A 24,615-nucleotide genomic window follows, 5' to 3' on the forward strand; every position below is an offset into this window, starting at 1 on the left:
CGGTCTGAGTATTTCACAATCTGCTCAGTTACTGGGATTTTCACGCACAGCCATTTCTAGGGTTTACAAAGAATGGTGTGAAAAGGGAAAAACATTCAGTATGCGGCAGTCCTGTGGGTGAAAATGCCTTGTTGATGCTAGAGGAGAATGGGATGACTGATTCAAGCTGATAGAAGAGCAACTTTGAGTGAAATAACGACTTGTTACAACCGAGGTATGCAGCAAAGTATTTGTGAAGCCACAACACACACAACCTTGAGACGGATGGGCTACAACAGCAGAAGACCCCACCGGGTACCACTCATCTCCACTATAAATAGGAAAAAGAAGCTACAATTTGCACGATATATTTGCAAGATATATATATATATGTTCGTTATCTGGCTCGGCTCGGTGTTCATCTTCAGCTCTCTCTTCACAGAAGTTCAGTCAGTGTACTGTTTGAGTAAATGAATTACTCCGGGATATTGGTTTGTTTGAACTCAGAGTGAGTGTCAGCCACATTAAAAAAGTGAACAGCTTAAGTTATTTGTGGATTAATGCGTATTGGAGACGCAAACCATTTAAAACGATTCAGTTCGATTTGGTGAACTGGTTCAAAAAGATTCAGTTACATAGAATGATTCGTTCGTGAAGCGGATATCACAAACTGCTTTGATTTGAACTCTCTCTCACAACAGACACGGAAGAGAAGACAATGCTGAATAAAATCATAGTTTTTGCTATTTTTGTACCAAAATGTATTTTCGATGCTTCAAAAAATTCTAACGGACCCTCTGATGTCACATGGACTACTTTGATGATGTTTTTCTTACCTTTCTGGACATGGACAGTAGACCTTACACAAAGCTTCAATGGAGGGACTGAGAGCTCTCGGACTAAATCTAAAATATCTTAAACTGTGTTCAGAAGATGAACGGAGGTCTTACGGGTTTGGAATATCATGAGGGTGAGTTATTAATGACATAATTTTGATTTTTCGATGAACTAACACTTTAAGAACCAACGTTGGGTCTTTCATTCGTGACAAAATCAAATGTTTTCGTGCTCGCTATGTATTTGAATGCCAATCACTCGCATTCCAATATCCACTTAAAACAAAATGTTTTGCATAACATCACGGTGGTACAGTTACGACACTTAACAACACATATTTTACTACATATTTAAACTGAGCAGTGTTGTGTTGTTTTTTTTATACATGTTTGACTGACTGTATTTTATTTTGATAATGAACAGGCTGCATTGTCAATGTAGCAAAGTTTAACTGTGAGTGCGCATACAGTGCAGGCACAATCACTCAAGTTTATTCCTTCTAACAGTGGAAGCGACTACTTTTAGTCATAATAAGATAAGATAATCGGAATTGTAAACAGTTTATATATATATATATATATATATATATATATATATATATATATATATATATATATATATAGAGAGAGAGAGAGAGAGAGAGAGAGAGAGAGAGAGAGAGAGAGAGAGAGAGAGAGAGAGCGAGAGAGAGAGATAATCACACACACACATACATATATATATATATATATATATATATATATATATATATATATATACACATATATATATATATATACACATATATACACATATATATATATATATATATATATATATATATATATATATATATATATATATATATATATATATATATATAAATATATAAAAAAAAAAACACACACACACAGCTTTATGTTTTTCTCTTCTCTCAGACTCACTGCAGGTGTGTGATGCATGTGAATCCTCATGGTCTGTTGTCTGCTGCTTTTAGCAAATGTAAAATTACCGTATTTTTCGGACTATAAGTCGCACCTGAGTATAAGTCGCATCAGTCCAAGAAATACGTCATGATGAGGATAGAAACATATATAAGTCGCACAGCACTATAAGACGCATTTATTTAGAACCTGTAGTCTTCAGTGTAGACTACAGTAGCACTGAGCAGCATAGAGCGCCCTCTGGCGGCTGGAGACGGTAATGTTTTCTCTTAGTTCATTTTTTTCTTGGTCAAGTTAATTTTGATAAATAAGTAGCACCTGATTATAAGTTGCAGGACCCACCAAACTATGAAAAAAGTGCGACTTATAGTCCGGAAAATAAAGTAATCCCTGGGAAACAAATGTTCGTATTTTTAACAGGTCACAGACACTTATCCTTTCTGATTTAATTCAATTCTAATTTAAAATAATCTTGTCGGTTAACGGTTAATAATCACTTAACGAGCGTCGGTTGTCAGTTAAGAAAAATAACCAAAATGAACATCCCTAATTTGAATGTAAAACCTAAACGGGGCAGTATGGGGTTAGAGCACTGGCCCAAAATAAACTACGGTGGTAATCCTTTAATGAAGAATAACTCTCTTCTATTTCCTTTCCCCTCATCACACTAATTCTGTTTTCTTTTTATAATCACTTCTTCAATTTCACAAGTGCTTATTATATTTGCCCCCTCCCTCCATCATTTAGCGACTTCCCCAGTCTATGGCTAAATTACTTTATTCTTCTTATTGTATCGGTCTCTCTTTGGCTCGACTGTGCTAAAAACAAACAAAAATCATCTAATTCAATAAGAAGCTTCAAACTAAATCCCAGCACTGCTGAGCGCAGACCCAGCTAGACATTATCAGCAAATGAATATACATTTTTATTGAATTGGTACATCTTCACCTTTTCATTTTTTTAGCTTCATCTTTGTTTTTTTTTAAATCTGTCCATTTCCTGCAGGTCTGCAGGGAGCACAGATCCATCCCTCTCGTTCCTCCCTGAACATGCTCGCATGGATTCTTGAATTACAGTGCAATATTAAATAATTAATATACTTGCTATGATTGATGTTTTGCCTCAGCCCAATATTACATTATCAATCAAACTCAGATTAATGTTATAATATTGAAAATGTGTCAGGGGTTGTTTGGCTGTTTTACAATTTGTTTTACAATTTGTGCGAGAGAGATGCATGTCGTGAAGCATTTTATATAGTTTTAATGGACAGTAGAGGAAGATGAAATGAGATCAGTGTTGACCTTGAGCTACGAATCCTATGGATCATCTCATAATGACCTCATTCAGCGTAAACCAACTCCAGCCAAAACACTGCTCAAGAACATCACTGCTGTGTCAGACATGTCAAGTGCAATCATTTGTTGAATTTGACTGCACTGACTGACACCATCGGAGGAGAACAAACACTTGAACTGAATTAAGCTGGATGATGGCACTGTTGTTTTGTGTAGTGCTGCTTTACAGCTGAATCGTGTCCTGAAACACGGACACTGTTATTAAACTGAACTGAATCATCATTGAACCGACTCGAGCTGAATATCATTGCTGTCTTTCGTAGAGCTGCCTATAGCTGATCGAATAGCTTCACACTTTCACTGATCTGAACTAACTTCAGCTAAATAATGACATGACTGTCTTTTAGAGCTGCTTGTTCAGCAGAATCTGAACTGTCTCCATAGTTGAGCTTCCATAACTAGCGGCCACCTTTTCTGTCCATCAGCAATCCTATTATTATTATTATTATTATTTTCAGGTTATATCTAAAACTATATTTTAGTTTGAGGGAAAGTTTGAATTTTTACATTTGGGAAATTTGGCACAAAGATAGAGGACAGTCTCAACATTAACCACACACACTTAAAAATAAATGATAAAAATAAATTTTGGTTTCCATTTTTGGTTCAACAAAGAATATACTTTCAAGTCAAAGGTTCTTTAAAGAACCATCTCCTTCTAAGCTTTCTGTAATCTTAACCTTCTTTCGCCAACAAAGAACTTTTTGGGAAACAAAGGTTCTTCAGATGTTAAAGGTTCTTAATGGAACAATTTAGACAAAAATTTTCGTGAAGCACCTTTATTTTTTAAGAGTGTAGTAAGTTTGTAGTCTCTTAACTCAAACACTAGTGCCACCAACAGTTCAAAAGTGCACTTACACTGAACAGAATTAAAAACTCAACACTTTTGTTTTTGGCACCATTTGTCATGAGCTGAACTCAAAGATCTAAGACTTTTTCTATGTACACAGAAGGCCCATATTCTCTCAAATATTGTTCACAGATCTGTCTAAATCTTTGTTAGTGAGCACTTCTCCTTCGCCGAGATAATCCATCCACCTCACAGGTGTGATATATCAAGATGCTGATTAGAAAGCATGATTATTGCACAGGTATGCCTCATGCTGGCCACTAGGGCTGTCAAAATGGCTGAAAAACTACATTATTTTTTTTTACTTATATACTGTCAAAATTCTAATTATATTTGAATTTAAAACACATATTTTCAGTTAGGGTGAAGAAAAGCCTTTGCTTCTCTCCTAATGCCACAACAGGGAACATTAATAAAAATATTACTGATGCAGGTTTAATAAAAGCATTAGAATACATGATTGTTAAGTGAATAATATTTAATATAATGTTTATAAACTAATTATAATTAAGTTGCTTAAACAACTATAAACAAAACAGCATCATGCATAGTTTAATACAAAGTGCGGAAAGCCAATCACATAAGAGTACATTTTTTATTTAAAAACACGGGCGGCAGTGGGATGGGGAAAAACCCACCATAAATTCTCAAGATATGTTTTTAAAATATCTTCCCTCTAGAAAATGTGCAAAATATGCGTTCTGTGTGAATGGCTTTTTTTTCAGATTTGTTGTAAACAAGATCTTCTCCACATTGTTGTTCTCTTTTTCCGCAATATTTTGAAAAAAACTTCGCAGCAGCGCTGCATCTAGTGGTTTCAACTGGATAGATTAATAAGAAAATTATAATGCAATGAAACTCATATTGTCATCGCATCTCATGCACCCTACTGGCCACAGTAAAAGACCTCTCTAAAATGTGCAGTTTTACTGTATTTTATTCTGGAATTTAGTATATTTTTTATACTTTAAAATGTTGACTTTTTCTTCAGAATCCTAGGCCGAGTCAAATAGACACCAAAATGTGAATATTCGAATAAACTTACCCTTCTGTGTTCAACGAGAAAAAAAAAAAGAAAAAAAGAGAGAGAATATAGGTTTATAATGACACAAAGGTGAGTAAATGAAAGCTCTTCCAAACTATCCAAATTCAAACTGATACAGAATCTAAACAGGACCTGCAGTTCAAACTTCACCTGCAAAACTGAAAGCTGACCACCTCAAAAACAAAGAGAGCTACGTAATAAAGAAGAAATCGGTCAATGAATGAGGAGTCAGCATGGAGGACGGGAAGAAAAAATGTTCCCGCTCCATGGCTTCCCGTAAAGCGGTCATTATTTATCTCAACTTAATTAAGTAAAAGAGGACAAACAAGTCAACGTGTTAACAGAGCTCAATGCAATGCCAGCCATTTGCTTACAGGTCAATAGTGCCAAATAGGAAACGTCTGACCAATCTGTCAAATACAAGAGGCTCTGACTGATGTGTGTGTGTGTGTGTGTGTGTGTGTGTTCATTCCCGCTATCATCATCTCCATGTGTAATTATCCTTCTCTTTTGAAAGCTCCCGTTTTCCATCTCTCTCCGTCTAGCATCTTGTCTACAGGTATGACAGAATTAATTAAAGCAGCAAATCAACACGCATTTGTGGTCAAATTTCAAATAAATCCATTATGCTTTTTATTTCTTTCTTTCTGAAATTCCTCTCTCTCTCTCTGTTGTTTGATCAGACTACTTGACATGGCCTAGATGAGTAGATCTTAATTTCTTTAGTCAAGGGCAGAGAATGAAAGAGTTGAAATGCAGAAGCGCTCCTCAGATGTATTATTGTGCAGCTTTAACAGGAAGGGCTTCAGCTCTGGCCCACTTTAACCCTCGCAGGGACACACAGGTTTCTAAACACAAGTCAAAGCAGTGTCCTGCGTAGGGCACAATCTTGTATCTGCAGGGGCATTTCAATCAAGGCAGTCCATGGAAGGCAGATTTTATTTTATATTATATTATCACCCCCCAATATGGATTTGTGGACACATTTCATTGAGATAAAGAGGAGGTAAAAATGCGTTTTTGAACATGTTGATGCATTTTTAGACTGTTTAATCAACAAAAATGTTCATAAACATTTCTTAAGGACTATAATAATAAAAATAAATAAATACCACTTAAAGTTGTCTCCAATTAATCAGAGTAGAGACTGTTAGCAATATAAAAAAAGAAGACCAGTCACATGATGCCTTGTCAGCTGCTCATATGTTGTTCGATGCCTGATTAAAAAATCATGGTGGGTTTAATAAAGGAGATGATGATGATGATGATAATGGAGAGATGCATCCTTCATCCACATGATCCACTCATCAATGTCTCTTCCTGTGTGGCAGGGAAATGACAGGAGAGCCGATGAGACCGTGGCAGACTGATAGACTCGGCTGTGCAATAAAACGGAGGACAAGAAGGTTGATTGTCATCTCCATATCACGTACTTTAGCGGCGGCACTGGATTGAAATTGAAATTGTGTTCCTGAGTGTATAGCACTGCTAGCCCTTCTGATGTTTCTGTTAAACTATTCAGACACACACACACACACACACACACGCGGTGTGCTGGTAAAGGCTGTCCCCATCACATTTCAGCACAAGTAGGTTGATAATAGGCAAAGGCTGGCCAGTGAGTCTTTAATCAGATCAAAACCTCCCTTCTTTCTGAGCTCAATCTCTAAAAAGAGAGCTAGAAACACAGAGAGCGCTTTAGAAATAACAGACCTGGGCTCTTAGCATAATCCCAGCACAGCAGAGATACGAAGTCCATTACAGACCAGGACAACTCTCCGCTGGTCCATCACAAGAGACAAAGGAGAGAAAGAAAGAAAGAAAGGCTTGAGGGTTAGATGGCAACACAAGACTAGCGCTTTCTTCTGCTTCTCCTGTGTGGTCAGAGCTGCTCTTTCCTGGACAGGTTTTGGACCAGACAAGGGTTCATGTGTCAGACGAGTGTTTGAAGGACTCAGATTATCATTTACTCATCTTAATGTCATTGTAAACCTACCAACACAAAAGAAGAGATTCTGAAGAGCATTGGCTTAAACAACACTGGGCCCCACGGACTGAAGCATTCATTTCTTCTTCTTGGAGCTTTTCTTTTTTTTTTTTTTTTTTTTTTTTTTTAAAGACAAGATGAGGTAAGTTATTGGGACTGTATATAATGTTATTGTTTTCTATTTAAAAGAACTATTTAGCTAAAAATGAAAAATGACATTATTTATACACTCTTGTGCCATTACAAACAAATGACAAAAAATAATTCAATAACTTAATCATTGGAAATACGTGCCAATACCAAAAAACATGAAAAAATAAAAATAAAACTGCCTAAACCTATGAATAACTGCAGTTGAAATCAACACTAGAGGCAGTAAAACTCAGGCAACTTTCATTCCTTTTCAGACAAATTATGACTTACAGGGACAAAGTTTCCATTAAAAAAAAAACCTAAATTTTGCACAATATTACAGTACGTTATGACTTCAAAATAATTGTGTTATGCTTTGAAAACTGATCCCTTTGAATGTTTGTGTCATGCACAGTTTCACATGTATGTGTTTTCTAATGCAGTAGGTTTGCTCGGTAGCGGCGTTGCAGTTCTCACTTTTACTTTCGTTAACACGATCAAGTTTTGTGCAGTGTGCAATAAGGTTCGTAACATCGGTGTTGCAGAAATGTCGCCACAAGCACACATTTTTAATGAGCCTGGGTTAGAAATTTTAGTTTCCATTCCAAAAAAACAACACATTGATAGCACACATTTTAACTGAAGAAGCAAGTCTTACTGACTTTTTATAATAATGGATAGCATTCCCTTAGATTATGTCCACTATGTTTCCTTTTCCATGGTGGCTCAAAGACTGTGGAATAGTTTGACACAGAATATTAAATTCAAGAGCAGACTTAAGACATTTATTTGGCGTTCGAGTATGTAACCATGGGTATGATTCAGGTTAGATGTTTTTAGTATGGTCTTTTTAAGTAATCATGGGTCATTTAGAAAGAACTTCATGAATAAATGAATAAAAATAATTTTTGCACAGTAAAAACTAGGCTAATACACCAGTGATTTATTTCAGTGTTATGATCAGAAATGTGGGCCACTGTTGTTAACTCTATATTCTGCCCACAGGCTTCTACTTAAGTTGCTTTTCCTTGCATCATGGAGCCTGTTATATTATTAATACAGATGTTAAAAGAACTTACCAAAACCTACATGAAAGTGCTAAACTGTTCTTCTAACATATTAAATAATGAACTATCCTAACAGTCTGGATCCTGTCATGATAGTGCAAAGAAAACCTGTTACGGCTTGTTCAGGGCCTTCTCTGGTTTCAGTGGATACAAAGGGAAATTTGAGTTTACTTTTAAAAAGAATGAGCTTAAATGTTTTATGAACTGATATACATGATTATTTAAAACGTTATTTTTTGTGGATAATTTAAATAAAATGGACTTGGTCTGTACTCACTCGCAGAGATATTTGGGCTGGGTTTCTTCATGCTTTGTAAATGTTTTTGAAGAATTCTCTGAGTGGGAACTGAGCATGAAAAAAAAAAAAACCTAGACCTCATGCATGTGGTCTTTTAAAACTGTGCACTATATTTTAAGTCTAGGAACACATTAACATTTATTTCATTATTGGGTGAAAACCTTTCCCTCTAAATGTTAATTTGTGGTTTATTTGGACACCGTTAATTTTGGCACAACAAATGATGCAGACAAAACAGACTGGAAGCAACATGTTTGAATACAGAAGCCTGATGCATGTAGGGATGTGTGAGAGAAACTGCTGCTGCTGGTCAACATTGGCAATACCACTCGACTAGTCTAAATTCAGCCATTTTAATGGGACTAATGGGACTTAATGGGGGGAAAAGTGGATAAAATAATTTCCTTTCACCTCAGACATTGCACGCATGCATTTTACATGTCACTCAGCACACATTAGGCCAATAAGGGGAGGAAGTCAAAACCAAAATTAGAGTAAAGCCACTTATGTCATATGTGTATGTGGGAAACCCTTCAACCAATCTGACAAACCTGGCTGGAAATCAGCTAAATGAACTACACTTTTTAAACTAAACTTTTCTAATTGATTGATTTATTTATTCTCAATGAAGAGAACCGATTTCCACATTTTCAGTAAGAAATATAATCGGGAGAATATTAAATACCTACTGGGATTTGAAAACGGTGCTTTCACTGTGCCTCAGAACGTTTTGAAGGAAAACACCTTTAATTTCAAAGCCTCAATTTAAATAAAATAAAGACTTAGGACTAAACGGAAGAACTGAACTTTCAGAAAAAGAAAAACCATCCACTTCTCTCTTCACATCTTCACCCAATTATATTATATATCCTTCAGTGTGTCTGCAGTACAGATTGTGTTATTTGACATGGGTAAGAAGCGTTTTAGGCACAAAGTGAAGTATGAATTACTGCTAATAACTAGTGCGATCAAAGAATCAATACCAGTACACCAAGATGAAAATAAAATGTGAAAAACATAATGATACCTGTCTTTCTGCAGTAGCAGCTGTTAGGAAGCAGCTTTCCCAAGCTCATCAAAGATGTCTATTTAACAAGCTGGTTTGAAGCTCTGAGAACTGCAGCAGAATTAAGTGAATGAATGCAACGGCCAATCAAAGGTGCTTTGGTCAGTCAGAATCCACTCACAAAAAACTGGATGCTTTGTTTAAACTCAATATCATTATAATGGGACTAATTATAATAATAATAATTACAAGGGGACTGTTATACTGAATATTCGCTGGTGTTATGATCATTCCATTTTGGCTATATGGGGGTGCTCAAATGTCCAATTTCACACAGAAATACTGTTTTTCTCCCAAATATACATTGCATTGTATATATCTAACAGGGCAGGAACTAGTTGGTGACAAGGAGGGCCTCCCGGGCGGATCAGGGAGATCAGGGAGCCATGGTGGAGCAGGGGACTCGGGAGGCTATGGTAGATCCTCTGTGTTCTTAGCTGGCTCAGCCACCACGGCCACAGGCATTTGGCCCCTCCCAAAAATTAGGAATTATGGAGGATGCTCTGGATGAACAGGCACTTCATGAGTGCTCTAGAGAAGTGGGCATTGGAGGAGACCCTTGAGGAGCAGGGCTTGCTCAGGAGATGAAGGAGGGCTGGACAGGAACAGCAGAGGCAAAGAAGACTCAGGAGATGATGGAGGGGTAGACAGGACCGTGGAGATGAAGGAGACTCGGGAGACGATAGAGAGCTGGACAGGACCAGCGGAGACAAAGGAGAGCTTTCTGGAGCAGATTCTGGGGTAAGGATATAGGAGCCGAGAATTATGGGGGTAGAACCATGTCTATGAGTGCTAAGCCTTTTTCTCCTCCGGCAATCCTTGGCTGAGGACTAGGAGGGAGCTTTGGACGACTCTGGGAAGTGTGGAAGGAAAGGAGGGAGCGGGTTCATTTGAGTGATATGTGCTGTTTATGGTGAGCTGGGGTGCCAACATGACTCTGGATAGGGACTGAACGGTTATCATTTACTACAACAAAGAAACCAGAGCAATTTAAATCGAGAATGAGATTAATAAAGTCTGCTACGGGTCTATAACAATCGTTTTGGAGACAAGAATCTGAAGAAATTATCATTGTCCAGTCCCATCCCGAAGCATGCATTAAGGATATGATCACTCTAGCTCACCAGAAGACATTCATGAACTCCTCCACATATCGCTCCAAAGGCCTTCCCTTCTGCTCAGGGGTGTCAAACTCAATTCCTGAAGGGGCCAGAGCCCTGCAGAGTTTAGAGTCAACCCTAATTAAACACACTTGATCCAACTAATCTAGTTTTTCATGCTTATTTGAAAACCACATGGTATGTGTGTTGAAGCAGAAGTTGGAATGAAACTTTGCAGGGTACCGGCCATCCAGTTTGACACCCCTGATCCTGCTAAATGTTCAGAAGAATGTCCTCAGCCCAGTCCATCTTTCTTGTTGGTCTTGTCTTCTGTCATGGGTTGTCAGGGGAAAGGAGCTCAAAGGAGTATGAAGGAGGCAGATATCAAACAGAGTTTTTAATAAATCCAAAAGGGAGAAAAAAAACCTCTTTGCACGATGACAGGACAAACAAACTGAGGAAAGGCAGGGCTATAAATACTAAACCAAACGATGGACTAATAAGATAATTACTGAACATAGGAGGAAACTAATGAAATAAATCAAGCAACACAGGAAAACTAGGTCAAGGCAGAGAGAACAGAAACACAGACCTTACACGTGATTCGGGACATTTTGTTGCAGATAGCATATAAGTCGTAATATTTACATAATGTTGTATAAATAACGAAGCGTATTCTATATGAGATAAATGATAAGTGAAATCCCTTTTAATAAAAACCTGCTATCAAATACTTAATTGGTTATCTTGTCGCGTGTGCAGTTCGAAAACTAAAATGCAGAACATTAATAACTACTGTCATATACACGTTATAATGAGAGCACTATTGTAAAAAAATCTGTGAATTCTTAGGGTTTCGCTGATGTTTAGTTTTAACTACCTTTTAATCAAAACATTATTTTTGTATCTGCGAGGCATCCAGTGCACATTTTCCCTGTGTGCTAACGTAATTATATAGTATATAATAGGATTCGACTATTGGTCGAATATAGGGAAGATCCGAAAATTCAGATTCGACTACCAAAATCTTTAGATGGGGAGACTCCTACTAAATTCCCAGTGTTTTTTTTTTTTTTTTAATGAATAAAATGTATAAAATCAGGGTGAATGATGTATGAACAAACCACTCTGCAAAGATCGTCAGAATATAGAAAGGAATGCAGCTATAAAGTTTGGAGTAATGCTATTGAAATGGTGATTTTTGGCTCAGTCTTTAAAGATACGTACTGCCATTGAAATCTAAATTAGCAAATAGATCAAATGCAATAAAATATACACAAAGGAGTATTTTTTATGTTTTCTTTCAACTAGTCTTTAAATAGCCCAAAATCTCAGAACTGACCAGTCCATGAAAAACTATTCCAAATTTAAATCCAGGATTGATTCCAAAATTCCGATGATTAACATAATAATAAGCATTGCAATAGACGGCACCAAAAACAAACAAACATCCCATTTTAATGCATTTTTTATTTTTTATCATTATTAACGTTAAACTTAAATTGATTTGTTCGTTATTCTGTTCTGTTTTAAGATATTTAAAATAATAATTGAATAGTTCCAATAGATTTTGCTATGGAACCAAAATTGGTAGAGAGAACTGTGACACTTCTAACCACAAATTAGGAAGCAAAAATGGGTCGTTTCCCTTATAGTAACTACCTAATCTTCAGGAAAAACAATGCGGCTGGTGATACAATCTAGTAGTTTAGAGCATGTTCTCTGCCACATTGAGACATTTCACTCATTAAGCCATTCACTAGGGCATTTAGATGGCATTAAGACCGGGAGAAGCCCTATTACTCAATCTCTGCTCTATTTCTGTAACTATACTAATGTAGTGCATGAATAGACATCATGCATTAACCTAGTGATCTGTTCCGTCTCTCTCTCCATCTGTCTGGAGGTTGACAGCAATGCTAGCTTCTATTAGAATAATCAATATGACACCTTTCTTGTTTGGGCCTAAAACAGGATTTGCACGCAGATTTGTATGTGTTAGGCCAGCTCTCAGTCATGGCCCTCTTTTAACCTTAACTAGATTAGAGCGATTATCCATATGAGCTCCCAGCACCGTACAGACAGGATAAGTGCTCACAAAGCAGTCTTTGTTCGGACGCAAGCGCTGGCCACCCGTGGGGTATCAGAGCTGGACTTGCCATTCTTATTCATATCTGAGCCCACCTTTATGAATATCTCTCCCCTGTCTCTTGCTCGAAGGGAGAGTAAGACCCATATTCTCTCTTTCCTCAGGACTGAAAACAATCCAATCTGGCCTGAAGCACCGTGCTGCCATGTGGCGTCTGCTCTTGAGGGTTTGCTCTGTGAATACATGTGGAAGCTGAGAGCTGCTTCTCTGGAGATGCAAAGAGCCAGAGAAAAATATGGGCTTCTGACTCTATGCTTGCTTGTTACTTTATTATTCCATACATTCCATTTTTTTCTGTTTATTTCTTAATGAATTTGTTTATAATTTTTTTTTTCTGAGCATAAAATAATGAGCCTTTATATTTTTACACTGATTTGAAATTCTAAAAAAAATGTTTTACATTTATTTTTTTTTCTAACATTGCACTGTTTATTTGGCAATGCATCTGTCAATCTAAATAAAATCTAAACTACACTATGGCTTGCTGTCATGTTTCAGCGTAGTGAAGCATATCACTATGTTGATCCATTGTTTTCAGCGTCTCAGAGCACCACAGTTCACACTGATTTCTTCAAAGTTGAGCTCACATATTCACGTTAAACACAAGCATTATAAGCTATTAAGTAAAGAAACAACATTAAATGTCTCCCATTCAGTTTTCAGGCAAAATAAAAGCTTGAGGGTCTAATGCTTGCAACTGAACAAATTTATGGCCAAGTACTGTAATTTTTCTACTGTAAAGTAAAAAAGTAAACATAATTCTTTTTCACTTAAATTTGGTCACTGATGGAGATCTGAACTCTTAAGTTCACCATATTGCTTTTCCTTGTGAGGGACGATGAGGAGTACTACATTAAGCAGTGGTTCTCAACCAGAGGGCCATAAAATTGATTAAAAATAATTACAATTATTATTATTATCATCATTATTATTATTATCATTATTATTATTATTATTATTATTATTATGCCAAAAGTTTGAAATTGAGCAGCTTTGTTATAGCAGAAGTCTCAATTATCTTCAAATATTGTTTTTGACAGCGGGGACTTTGGGAGTCCAAACGGTCGTGAGGCAGTCTCACAGAATCCTGCGGGAAACACTGTAATCACACTGAGTGAAAACATGAAAACACACCCAAAACACACAATCATATTAAAAGTGTGGGCTGCTCTTTCCCTTCAGCTCTAATAAGCCTTTCAAAGGCCTACACTGGGCAGATTGGTGAACATAGCAAACGGACTGATGTGGAAGTCATAACAATCTCTTGTTCATAATTTATCAACATGATTCATTTGGGTCTGAATGGTAAACATGGCACCCACACACTTCCCTGCCCGGGTGTACGGCCGCAAATTAACCAGCTTTCAAACACTTGTACGCTTTCAAAGCTCTTACACAGTGAGTGATGTCAACAATCTGTCTATCTGTAGAGAAACGTACACTCACAGCACAGGAAAACACTAGAGAACCAGCCGCGTTTACAGAACGCATGATTAAACAGCACAAGGGCAATAAAAACCATAACATAAAAGACATATCTCAATATCTCAATCAAACAGTACACAATAAGAGCAGGGAAAGTCGAAATGAGACGCTATCGTAGGAAAATCTGACAGACGAGAATGATTGTCACGTTACTGCTAAATAATAACGTTCAAAGAAAAGAGCTATTTGCTATTTTCCCCTATTTTATCAGCTGGGGATATACACTGATTCTGGACCGATCTGGCTCATTAAGAGTGTGTATTGATGAAGTGCTTGTCATAATACTGGAATACACACATCCATGCAGAGCTTCAGCCAAATGAAATCTATCAGATGCATAATCATCGTGGGTATTAATAATAAGCGTTTGTGACTTGTGGCTCTGCGTTTTGATCAGATATGAGCAATGCTCTTTAGAAACTCAACGGACATCATCGCTGCCACCAGAAAGCAGAACAACATTTGACGATGTGATGTTTTTTTGTTACAAAAATAATGTTAGACAAATGTTTTTTTTTTGTTTTTTTTTGATGGCTGATGCTGATATCTTGTAGGGCTTAGCAAAAAAAAAAAAATTATAATTAAAATTTAACTATTCGTTTTTCTAAATGTGGTTGATTCCATATCGATTTTCAAAAGCCACAAATAGATTTTTCTGAATATATCAGAATATGTGTGCTACCCAAATAAAATAATGACTAAAAGCAAATCTCTGAGAAGGGGTTTATCAAGCTAGATGGTGCATTAGACCAGGGGCTCATCTCCTGTTTCCAAATTGCATCACAAAGTGCTTGAGAAAGCTGTAAACTATTTCCACATTGCACAAGGTGCAAACAACCATACGCCTGTTTCACACATAATCCGTCTGCAGTGTGTATGCATTTCGTATTTTTTTACGCACCCATGTTAACGGATTTCCGCGTTCACACAGTTGAGGTCCGTCAGTGCCTTCAAGGAGCAGTGCGTTTCAAACATTTTCTATTTTTGAGCACCTAAATGTCACCAAACATTTGAAAAGTGAAAAGGGGAAAAAAATCTAGACAAACAACAAAAACGAATAAAAATGACAAAAACAACTAAATATAAAAGTATAGCAATGATATGTGATGGTAAAATAACACTGATCTGAAGTCTTGTCCTGCTGTCTTTTGCAACAGTTCAGCATGAGAGAGGACAGTGATTGAAAACCCCACAGCTGGATCTAAACGGGGAAGTGGATGTGTTGACAAGCACATTTCCATAATGCTCCTAAATCCAGAAAGAGGTCTGTCATGTGGGGATCTCATAAGCAGCTGTTCCGGTTCTAATCAGTCCTCGCTCTGTCTGTCTGGATCATAAAACAGCGCAGCCACGGAGGCAAACACATTACAGGCCCGTCAGGTGCAGCACGGCAAGCACACGGCCCCGCGAAACGGCCGTAAAAGAGAGCTGGAGCGACACTCCACTGATTAGATACCAGTTTGTTGTGGATGGCGACTGCACAGCTCAGCATGAGCAGATCACTTTAATTGGATTGTGGGATTTCATTTGGTTTTGCAGAAGCGCCGTCATCAGGCTCCAGGGCCGGATCTCTGTGTGTGCGAGTGACTGTGATTGTGGTTATGATTAAACTAAACTAATAAACCCCCACAAGGCAGTAAAACAAGAATTGTGAACATAATCAGAAAATGCTTAATATGTTAAAAGCTTGGAAAGCTTTGACGATGTGTACCCGTCCTCCCAGCGGCTCCAGGCATGTGTGTGCTCTTTAACCAGCTCCTAATGCTTAACCAGATTACAGAGGCCAGTAAGTGGATTGTTCCAGCTTCCCTTCGCTCACATGGGGTGTTTCCACTGTGATTAGCGGTGGCCAGAGCAGTGCTTACACACACACACACAGAACTGGGGCAGCTAATGTCCATCCCCATATCAAACGCAATAAACACAGTTTCAAGATTTTGTAAATGCACCAACCAAAACTAAGATGCAAAATTTGTGGGATTTTTTAGGAACATTCTAAATCAGTATTATATATATACACATGGATGCTTTCTCTGCCACAGAATAAAAAAAAAAAAAAAAAGTGAAAGTCGTGACATTTGCCAAGTATGGTAACACATACTCATAATTGGTGCTCTACATTTACCCCATCCAAGTGCACACACACATCAGTGAGAAGTGAACACACACACACACACACACAATAAAAAATAAAAAGGTAGTTGTAACTTCTCACAATTGCCTTTTTACCCCTAAGAGAAGAATGAAAAAGAACAAAAAGAAGTCTGTACTGAACATCCAAATGCTGCTGAGAGCGACGTTTAGATGAAAAATGACAGCGTGAGAAAACAGCAGTTAAGAAAGCATCTGATCATAGTGATGTGGATAAGTTTGCACCATCTCTGCAATCAGCACTGCAGTAAAGTCACATCACGCTTATTATATAACATTTTATTCAGTAGACTGCTTCGGAAAAAACTGTGGCGTTTTCCGTTAATAACTTGACTTTCTGTTATAAAGCAGCTCTATGTGTATATGAATATATAGACTATGTATGACTCAATATTTTAACTAATTTAAAAACCTGAATAATCGATCTAAGCCTACTTATTAATCAGTGAAACAGTCGATTAATCGTTATAATAATTGTTTGACTTATCAATTATCAAAGTAATCATTCATTGCAGATGTACTTAAAATATTAAAGAAATGACTAAAAACTAATTTTTCATAAGCACTGAACGGTATCCTGCTGATGTTAACCAAAAGTGTATTTCTATACTGTAAAAAAAAGGTTCAATTGACAATAAAAGCTGAAATTCATCAGTAACTAAATTACACAAAATAATAAGCTAATGTACACCATTAATACCAAAAAGAAACAAAGCTTATTTAAAATGTATATAAAAAGTATATAAAAGTTAATATCATGTGATGCGTCACAAAGGGATTTCTGGGTATGTTCTTTTCCTTTTTTCTTTGTTTAATTTTTTAGCATGTTTGTAGTTTTTTCCCTGTAAATTAATTAAAAATGTACATACATAAATTTACAAAGTTATTTTCTAAAACGTTCTGCATTTTCACAATAATGATAGAAAAAACAAAAACATTTATTTTATTTTTATACCATTTTTTTTTTTTCAAAGACATCACCAAAAGAGGTAGCGTCAGATTAAGCTCACATTTGGGTACAAAATATCCTCAAACAAGTCTAAATATGATTAAATAGGTACACACACACACACACACACACAGGAAACTCAATAAGTGCTTTTGCCTTAAAAGGCGACAAGATTGCTTTCCAATGTCTCGTCTTTTTCAATTAATTTTGCATGGAAACGCATTGTGCTGGGTGTGGAGAAGCCTGCTGTCATCCTAGAGGTCTGATCAATCTTTCATGAATACAACACCACACGTGGGTGTGTAAGTGCACCCCCCCTCGCCCCCAGGCGCGTCCCCTTTGATCCATGCACACACACACACACACACACGATCTGCAGAGCGGATGCAAATCACTCATGAAGCTCTTCAAATGTCTGTGTGTCAGAGTGCATGCAGCAGGTTTGCTAACCACAACATGCAAAAAAAAAAAAAAATACCAAGGAACAAAAAAGGGGAGGCTATCTGAGGAGAAAAGCCAACCTGAAGCAGCAGGGAAGAGCTTTTCATGAAAGTGATGACTGTAAAATCACTGTAAAAGTGATTGATGGATGTGTGGTTCACATACACACATGCCACATTAGCATAATCATGTTATCATTATCCTCATTAGTCATGTTGATCTCGCTTAACTTTATACAGCGGTCATCACATCGTTGATCAGCTCTTTATGATCATCTGCATCCATCTCCATACAGCAAATTGATTCTTTGCTCATTTACTGTAAATAATTGCTTCACTATTTGAATGAAAGTTGTTTTTCGAGTAACTAAGAGCAGCAATAATTAATAACCAATTCTGAAATGGCTCTCCGATTTTTAATGTGTAATCTACATCAAGAAGATGGCATGCGGTTACAATGCACAAAAGTATTTTAATGTAAATTCTATTGATTAACATCAATACTCATGATAACATTATCAAGGTAAACGATCAACTATTTTATGATTTCTGTCATAATCAAGCAACACTAATTCATCTTCATCTGCTGTAAAACTGTCAATCTTTAAATGAAAAGAAAAAGAAAGAAATGAACTCAGATTTAATTTCAGGACATTTCTATGCTTTCTTTTAGTTTTGTTTTTTTCAAACTCTTCCCAGGTCGTAACTGTTGCTGTAGGCTGACATTAATAACCAGAGGACTCTGATTTGTCAAAGCAATAATGTTCAGTTCTGTCCTGCAGAGTTCATCACACTCTAATCCATCATGAAATCATCAAGCTGTTCTCGAGATCTCCACAATCACTGGAACAGTACAGACAGGTATGTCTGATTACAGCTAGACAGAATCTACCGGAGAATTCAATTTTGGGGGGTTTTGACTAATTAACCTGATATCTACCAAACAAAATATCCAAAATTAACATTATCCAAACTGTGGTATGAAAATGTGGTATTTTAACAAGAAAACTACTTTCAGAACTCAAAACGTCCTCTCCAGTCCAAATACAGTTTCCACTCTGCAAGAACAACTAGTTGGCCATTGCCATATTGTCAATATTTTTGAGGCAAGGATGACAATTTTTCAGGACCTTTTTTTCAATATTTATAATAAAATCACAAATGAGATATGCATAAGAGGTGTTAATAAAATAATATGAACAATTTTGCATTATAGCCTCTTATACTGAAATCTATGGCAGCTCTATTGGCCAAACAACCAATCACAGCGTTGTGTTTCGAGGTGTGGAAATGTCGCCACTATAACAGACCGGTGTGTAAAACTCTCGGACATATTTTAAAGATTCCATGCCATGACCTTTAAATATTTCACATACTTTTGAAAAGCACTCGTTGTCACAGCTGTAAACACTACAGTTTTCTTCTTTCCAATCCCATGACAACTTCCACACTCCTGAAGTGCTTCCACTTGTGTGTGCCATATTCATTTCTGCTGTCTTATCATTGACCACGATCCAGTTCAGACACTTGAGATTCAACAACAGTTAAAGGAGTAACCGGCTGGATGTGTTACTCTGCAGAACATGTCAATTCACACAGCGCTACTATTACTTCAGGTTGTTTTTATGAAAGCTAAATACACTGTATGTGAACACTCAGTTCGGGAACAAGTCTGGAGAAATTACTGAGGATAGGATTAAAATGATGATGGATCTTTGGTAATTACTATAATACCCCAACTAACTAAGCATGGCGTTCGTCTGTTGACACACTGGTCAAATATGCCGATCTAGCACACGTCTCTAATTGGTCATTTACTGGTCATTTTCTGGAAAGGGCGTTGAATATGAAAGCCCCTGTTGCCTCGAGGTCAAGCACAGCACCCCATCAATGCCCAGAAACATCTCAAAATACCCGAATCCTCAAGAAATGCTTAGTAACAAGTCTACATATACTAACAAATATGTTTTTTTTTTTTTTTTTAATGATGCTTATGGTAAATGTAGAGAAATCAAAATCATCACAATTAAAAGAACCAAAGACAAACTACTTCAGTCTGGGTTCGTTGAATTCATTTACTACACGAGTTTCAAAATTTGAGTTGAATTATTGAAATAAATGAACTTTTCACAACATTCTAATTGATGCACACGTATAATGTGAAGTCTAAACAACTGCATCCTGCCTAAAAACTCTAAGACTATGAAAAAGAAGCGTTTGAGAAAGGAAGAACTGTTGAGAAGCAGCTTTGGTCTTCGACGAGCTCAAATGAGTGCGTGTTACATATACAGAACACAGACTGCTTCTGCACCATCCTATCAATGTTTCAAATCCAAAAAAAAATCAAAAAACTGTGTCCTCCAGATGTCATGGAAGAGAAATGACAATAAACCAACTTTGACACTGGTCGTAAGTAGAGGCGGTTGTGAAGGTGTACAGGGAAGAGTGTTAGTGAACATGTTACTGGAGAATGAAGCTCAGATTAAGACAGCGGCTCCCAAGGGTCTAAAGTGTTTAAGATAACGGCCCCTGTGTTTGCTCATTTGAGTTTGTCCCTCCATTATGTTAATGTCATCCCAGCCACAGTTACATCTATTGACTCCCTCAGGACAGATAATCTGCAGGGAAACTAAATACACAACACACACACACACACACACACACACACACACACACAGGGAGAACAGCAGCCCAGTGTCTGGGGATCCAACTGTGTGTTTACAGTCTACACTCATTCATCTCTAGCTCTTTGTTAGATATAAAAAAAAAAACACTTTTGTATAATTAAATGAAAATGAAACATCCAGTAGTTTCACCAGATCACCTGAGCAATCAAGCAGAAAGAAGCTGTGCGTCTTAAAGTCAGTCTTTCAGGTTTGGATATCGTGAGGGTGAGTAAATGATGACAGGACGTTCATGTGTGGGAAAGCTGTCCCCAGTTCACAAATATTTTCCAGCTTTATCGTTACCATACAGGACCATTGCCCCTGAACCTGCTTTTCCATTCCAATGCGCTACTTTTCCATGTTTCCCATTGTGTTTGTGTGTAGAGATGCACTAGATGGAGGTGTATGATTGTGCACTCACGTCTCGCAGTTTTACAATGCTGATTTTTCAGCTGGCTAATACACTTTGGCGGACACACGGCATGTGGATCCATCTTTCACCCGGTCATGTGGTTTAATTTGTTTTGTTTTTGTTTGTCCAGCAAGAACACATTAAACGATGCAAACACAATAAGCATATGCCGAATTGAGTGTATATGTACATGCTTTATAGTGTTTTCCACACATTTTTAAATGATTTCAATGGAAAACACACACACACACACACACACAAGATGTAATGTATAAGCTTGTTGTGAATATAGCCTGATAAGCTTGTTCAAGAAATGCTGACAAAAATAATGTTTGATTTTAAAAACGTAACTTTTTTTAATTATTTCAATCAATGAATATTAGAATATTTGGTTTTTATGAGCTCAAATATATTTAAATGAAAAATACTCATCCCTCGTATATGTATTGATAACAAAAAAAAAACTTGTATAAAAGTACCAAAAAACATATATAGTTTGCGTGTGTTTTTTGTTTAGTATTCTATTTTATAATCAGATGTGTATGGCTCATATAAGCAATTCAGTATTGAGAGAGAGACAAATTGTGTCTTTTTTGACATTTACTTTTTAACATGAAAAAAATTGAAAATGAATTTTTTACATAAAATGTACAAATACATAATCCGCTGCCTCTTGATCAAGTTGATCATTTATAGGCCCTAGAAATGTGTGTACCAAATATATTACTGTAGGATAATATATAAATAGACATTATAATTATTAAACTTACGTTTACTGTAAGTTATGAGAGGATATAATGCTTTATAAATGTAGCTAAAATGTTGTAGCACACATTACCAAACAAGCATTCGGTTTTCAATCAGTTTATACCTCCGGGGGAACCAAACATTAAAATAAAAAATACAAGTCAAGCTATATAAAAAAAAAAGAAAAAAAAAAAAAGAATTTGTATTATTTGTGTCCTAATAAGATGGAAAACAGCAATACGTTTATTTTCAGATGTCTCTTTATAGTCCTGCCCTTTTCAGGCTTATGGAGCAATTCTCACTATTATCCACCTGCTTCTTTATATTTAGTGAGGTAGAAGTTAAGTTTAGGAATGGGGTGGGATTAAATAACCAAAATATGGTCATGCAGAATCAGGCATTAATATGTGCTTTAGAAGTATGAATAAACAGCCAATTTCCTTGTAATAGACTTTAATTATTCTGAACGCACATTTGTAAAATAAAATATATTTATAGGAATATTTGATCAGGCTGACAGTGACAACCCTAAAATGCTGTAATGATAATTATAACCATGTGTTCTCATGTGTAACTCTCTGTATGTAGATTAAATCAACGCTGTAACTAAGTCAAATGTGTAAATAGTTGTGCAAGCAGTCCATTTCTCTCCAGAAATGGTTTAAGGACATGTGAACATGTGAACATTACTGGGTTACTTCACAGCTAATAAACGAGGGAAGCAAACTATTACACCTAATCATCAATGTTACTGCCGATGTACAGCTTCATTTGAAAGCATTTCAGGATTCTGCATGACTACAGCTAGTTTACTACGAGCTCAGGCTTGCTGTCTGTGGTCATTGGAAGGGGAATGGAGAACATTTAGTCTCTCAGGAGTCGAGCCGGGGTTTGAGAAGAGAAAACAGAGGAGCGGGATGGAAATGCAGTTAGCTCTTGCTCACGCAGATTACACTGGGGCATAAATCAAGAGAGCGAGAGAGAAGCAAACGCATTAGACACCCAGCGGGATGGTGTACACACGGAGTCTGAAGGACAGGTATCAGGCTGGATGGATGAGGCCACCACACAATGAGCTAAACTCTCCAAACTAGAAGATTTCCTACACAGAGATTGGTACTGGGAGATTTGGGAGTGTGTTTCTGTGTGTGTGCTAGAGAAAAGAAAACTGGATTACCTTTGTTTGTCCTTATCTTTGGCTTTGGCTTTGTCCGTCTCTTTGTCCTTAGTTTTGTCCCGCGGCCGGTCTTTGTCTCGGGTTCGGCGCTGACCACGGTCTCGGTCTCTGCTGCGACTGCGTTTCCTGCTGGATCGACCGCTGCTGCGACTGCGAGACCTTCGGTGACGGGAGCGAGACCTTCAAGAAACACACCATGCCCAAAATACATAAACTGGACAAGCTAAATTAGCCTTAAGTAGTGGTCGGCTGAACAGCCAAAATAAATCATTATTCAAACTCCAAAATGAATGTAATTAATGAAACGGCACACTTTAATAAACATCAGGGTGACTGAACCTCTAAATCTACATGGACGTGGCATGAGAGTCGCAGAAACCAATTCTACTGGCGATTCAGCTATGGACATTTTTCCTCAGTTTGGGAAACTTCTACAGTGTTGAATGGAATCTACAACAAAGATCATGTTAGGGTCTAACTGCAAAATAAAAATCCATGATAGTATTTTTATGAATTTACTAAAGAGAAAATATTGAGAGTTGATGACATTGGTCAGAAGAGAGAAATATGTCAAATTAAGTGTCTTGCTCAGGGACACATTGGTGTCTCACAGTGAATTCGAACCCGGTTCTCTCACACCAAAGGCATGTGTCTTATCCACTGCGCCAACACCACCGCAAACACCAAATATACTGTTACATTTAGCCCCAGTTTATTCAGACTTCAAAGCAAAAAGGTTTTGGGGGTGAAAACAAAATTCCTTTATTGAGCGAGTGTTAAAAACGTATCTTTCCCTCCTTTGATTCACTATTAAGCCGAGTCAATGATTTTGAACGGAAATTTCAGGTTTATGTAATTTGTCACTGTGTGCCTGTTATGTCTGTACCGTATTTTCCGAACTATAAGTCGCACCTTTTTTCATAGTTTGGCTGGTCCTGCAACTTATAGTCAGGTGCGACTCATTTATCAAAATTAATTTGACATGAACCAAGAGAAATGAACCAAGAGAAAACATTACCGTCTCCAGCCGCTAGAGGGCGCTCTATGCTGCTCAGTGCTCCTGTAGTCTACACCGAAGACATAGTGCCCTCTCGCGGCTGGAAACGGTAATGTTTTCTCTTGGTTCTTGATTCTAAATGAATGCGACTTATAGTCCAGTGCGACTTATTTATCAAAATTAATTTGACATGAACTAAGAGAAATGAACCAAGAGAAAACATTACCGTCTCCAGCCGCCAGAGGGCGCCCTCTTGCGGCTGTAGATGGTAATGTTTTCAATTGGTTCTTGGTTCTAAATAAATGCGACTATTAGTCCAGTGCGACTTATATATGTTTTTTTCCTCATCATGACGTATTTTTGGACTGATGCGACTTATACTTAGGTGCGACTTAGAGTCCGAAAAATATGGTAATTAAAGAAGTCTGGCTATGATTTGAAGAACATTGGTCACCACTGACTTCCACTGTTTGAACATCATCTTTTGTGTTTCACAGGATACAGAAAGACATACAGGTTTGAAAGGGCAGTTTTTATAATGGACAATGCTGCACACCACAACAAAACTAATAACAAAAGTAAAACTAGTCCTTTTTGGCATGCATGTGTATTTTTTAATACTGTATTTTTTTATTCAAGACCATGACTGATCACTGTTTTTATGATCGATCACTGGGATCACTAACACGTTCTCGTGGGAAACATATTGGCTGTATGAAGTGGCCATTATGGAGGAGCTCGCTATGACTGGACACATGCTGTATTGATCCTTCAGACAAACGGGGGATACAACGAGATTT

The 24,615-nt window shown here is 37.2% G+C and overlaps 1 protein-coding gene across 1 annotated transcript in view; it reads right to left on the reverse strand.

The window, feature by feature from the left end:
* LOC128028723 (serine/Arginine-related protein 53-like) overlaps positions 1 to 24,615 on the reverse strand; it is a 119,601-nt gene that overhangs the window by 74,351 nt on the left and 20,635 nt on the right. Inside the window, exon 4 of the mRNA XM_052616047.1 lies at positions 22,819 to 22,998. Within this exon, the coding sequence (XP_052472007.1) occupies positions 22,819 to 22,998 (180 nt within the window). The remainder of the gene's footprint in view (positions 1 to 22,818; positions 22,999 to 24,615) is intronic.

This window comes from Carassius gibelio, chromosome A15 (assembly GCF_023724105.1).
Source record: "Carassius gibelio isolate Cgi1373 ecotype wild population from Czech Republic chromosome A15, carGib1.2-hapl.c, whole genome shotgun sequence".
Lineage (NCBI taxonomy): Eukaryota > Metazoa > Chordata > Actinopteri > Cypriniformes > Cyprinidae > Carassius > Carassius gibelio.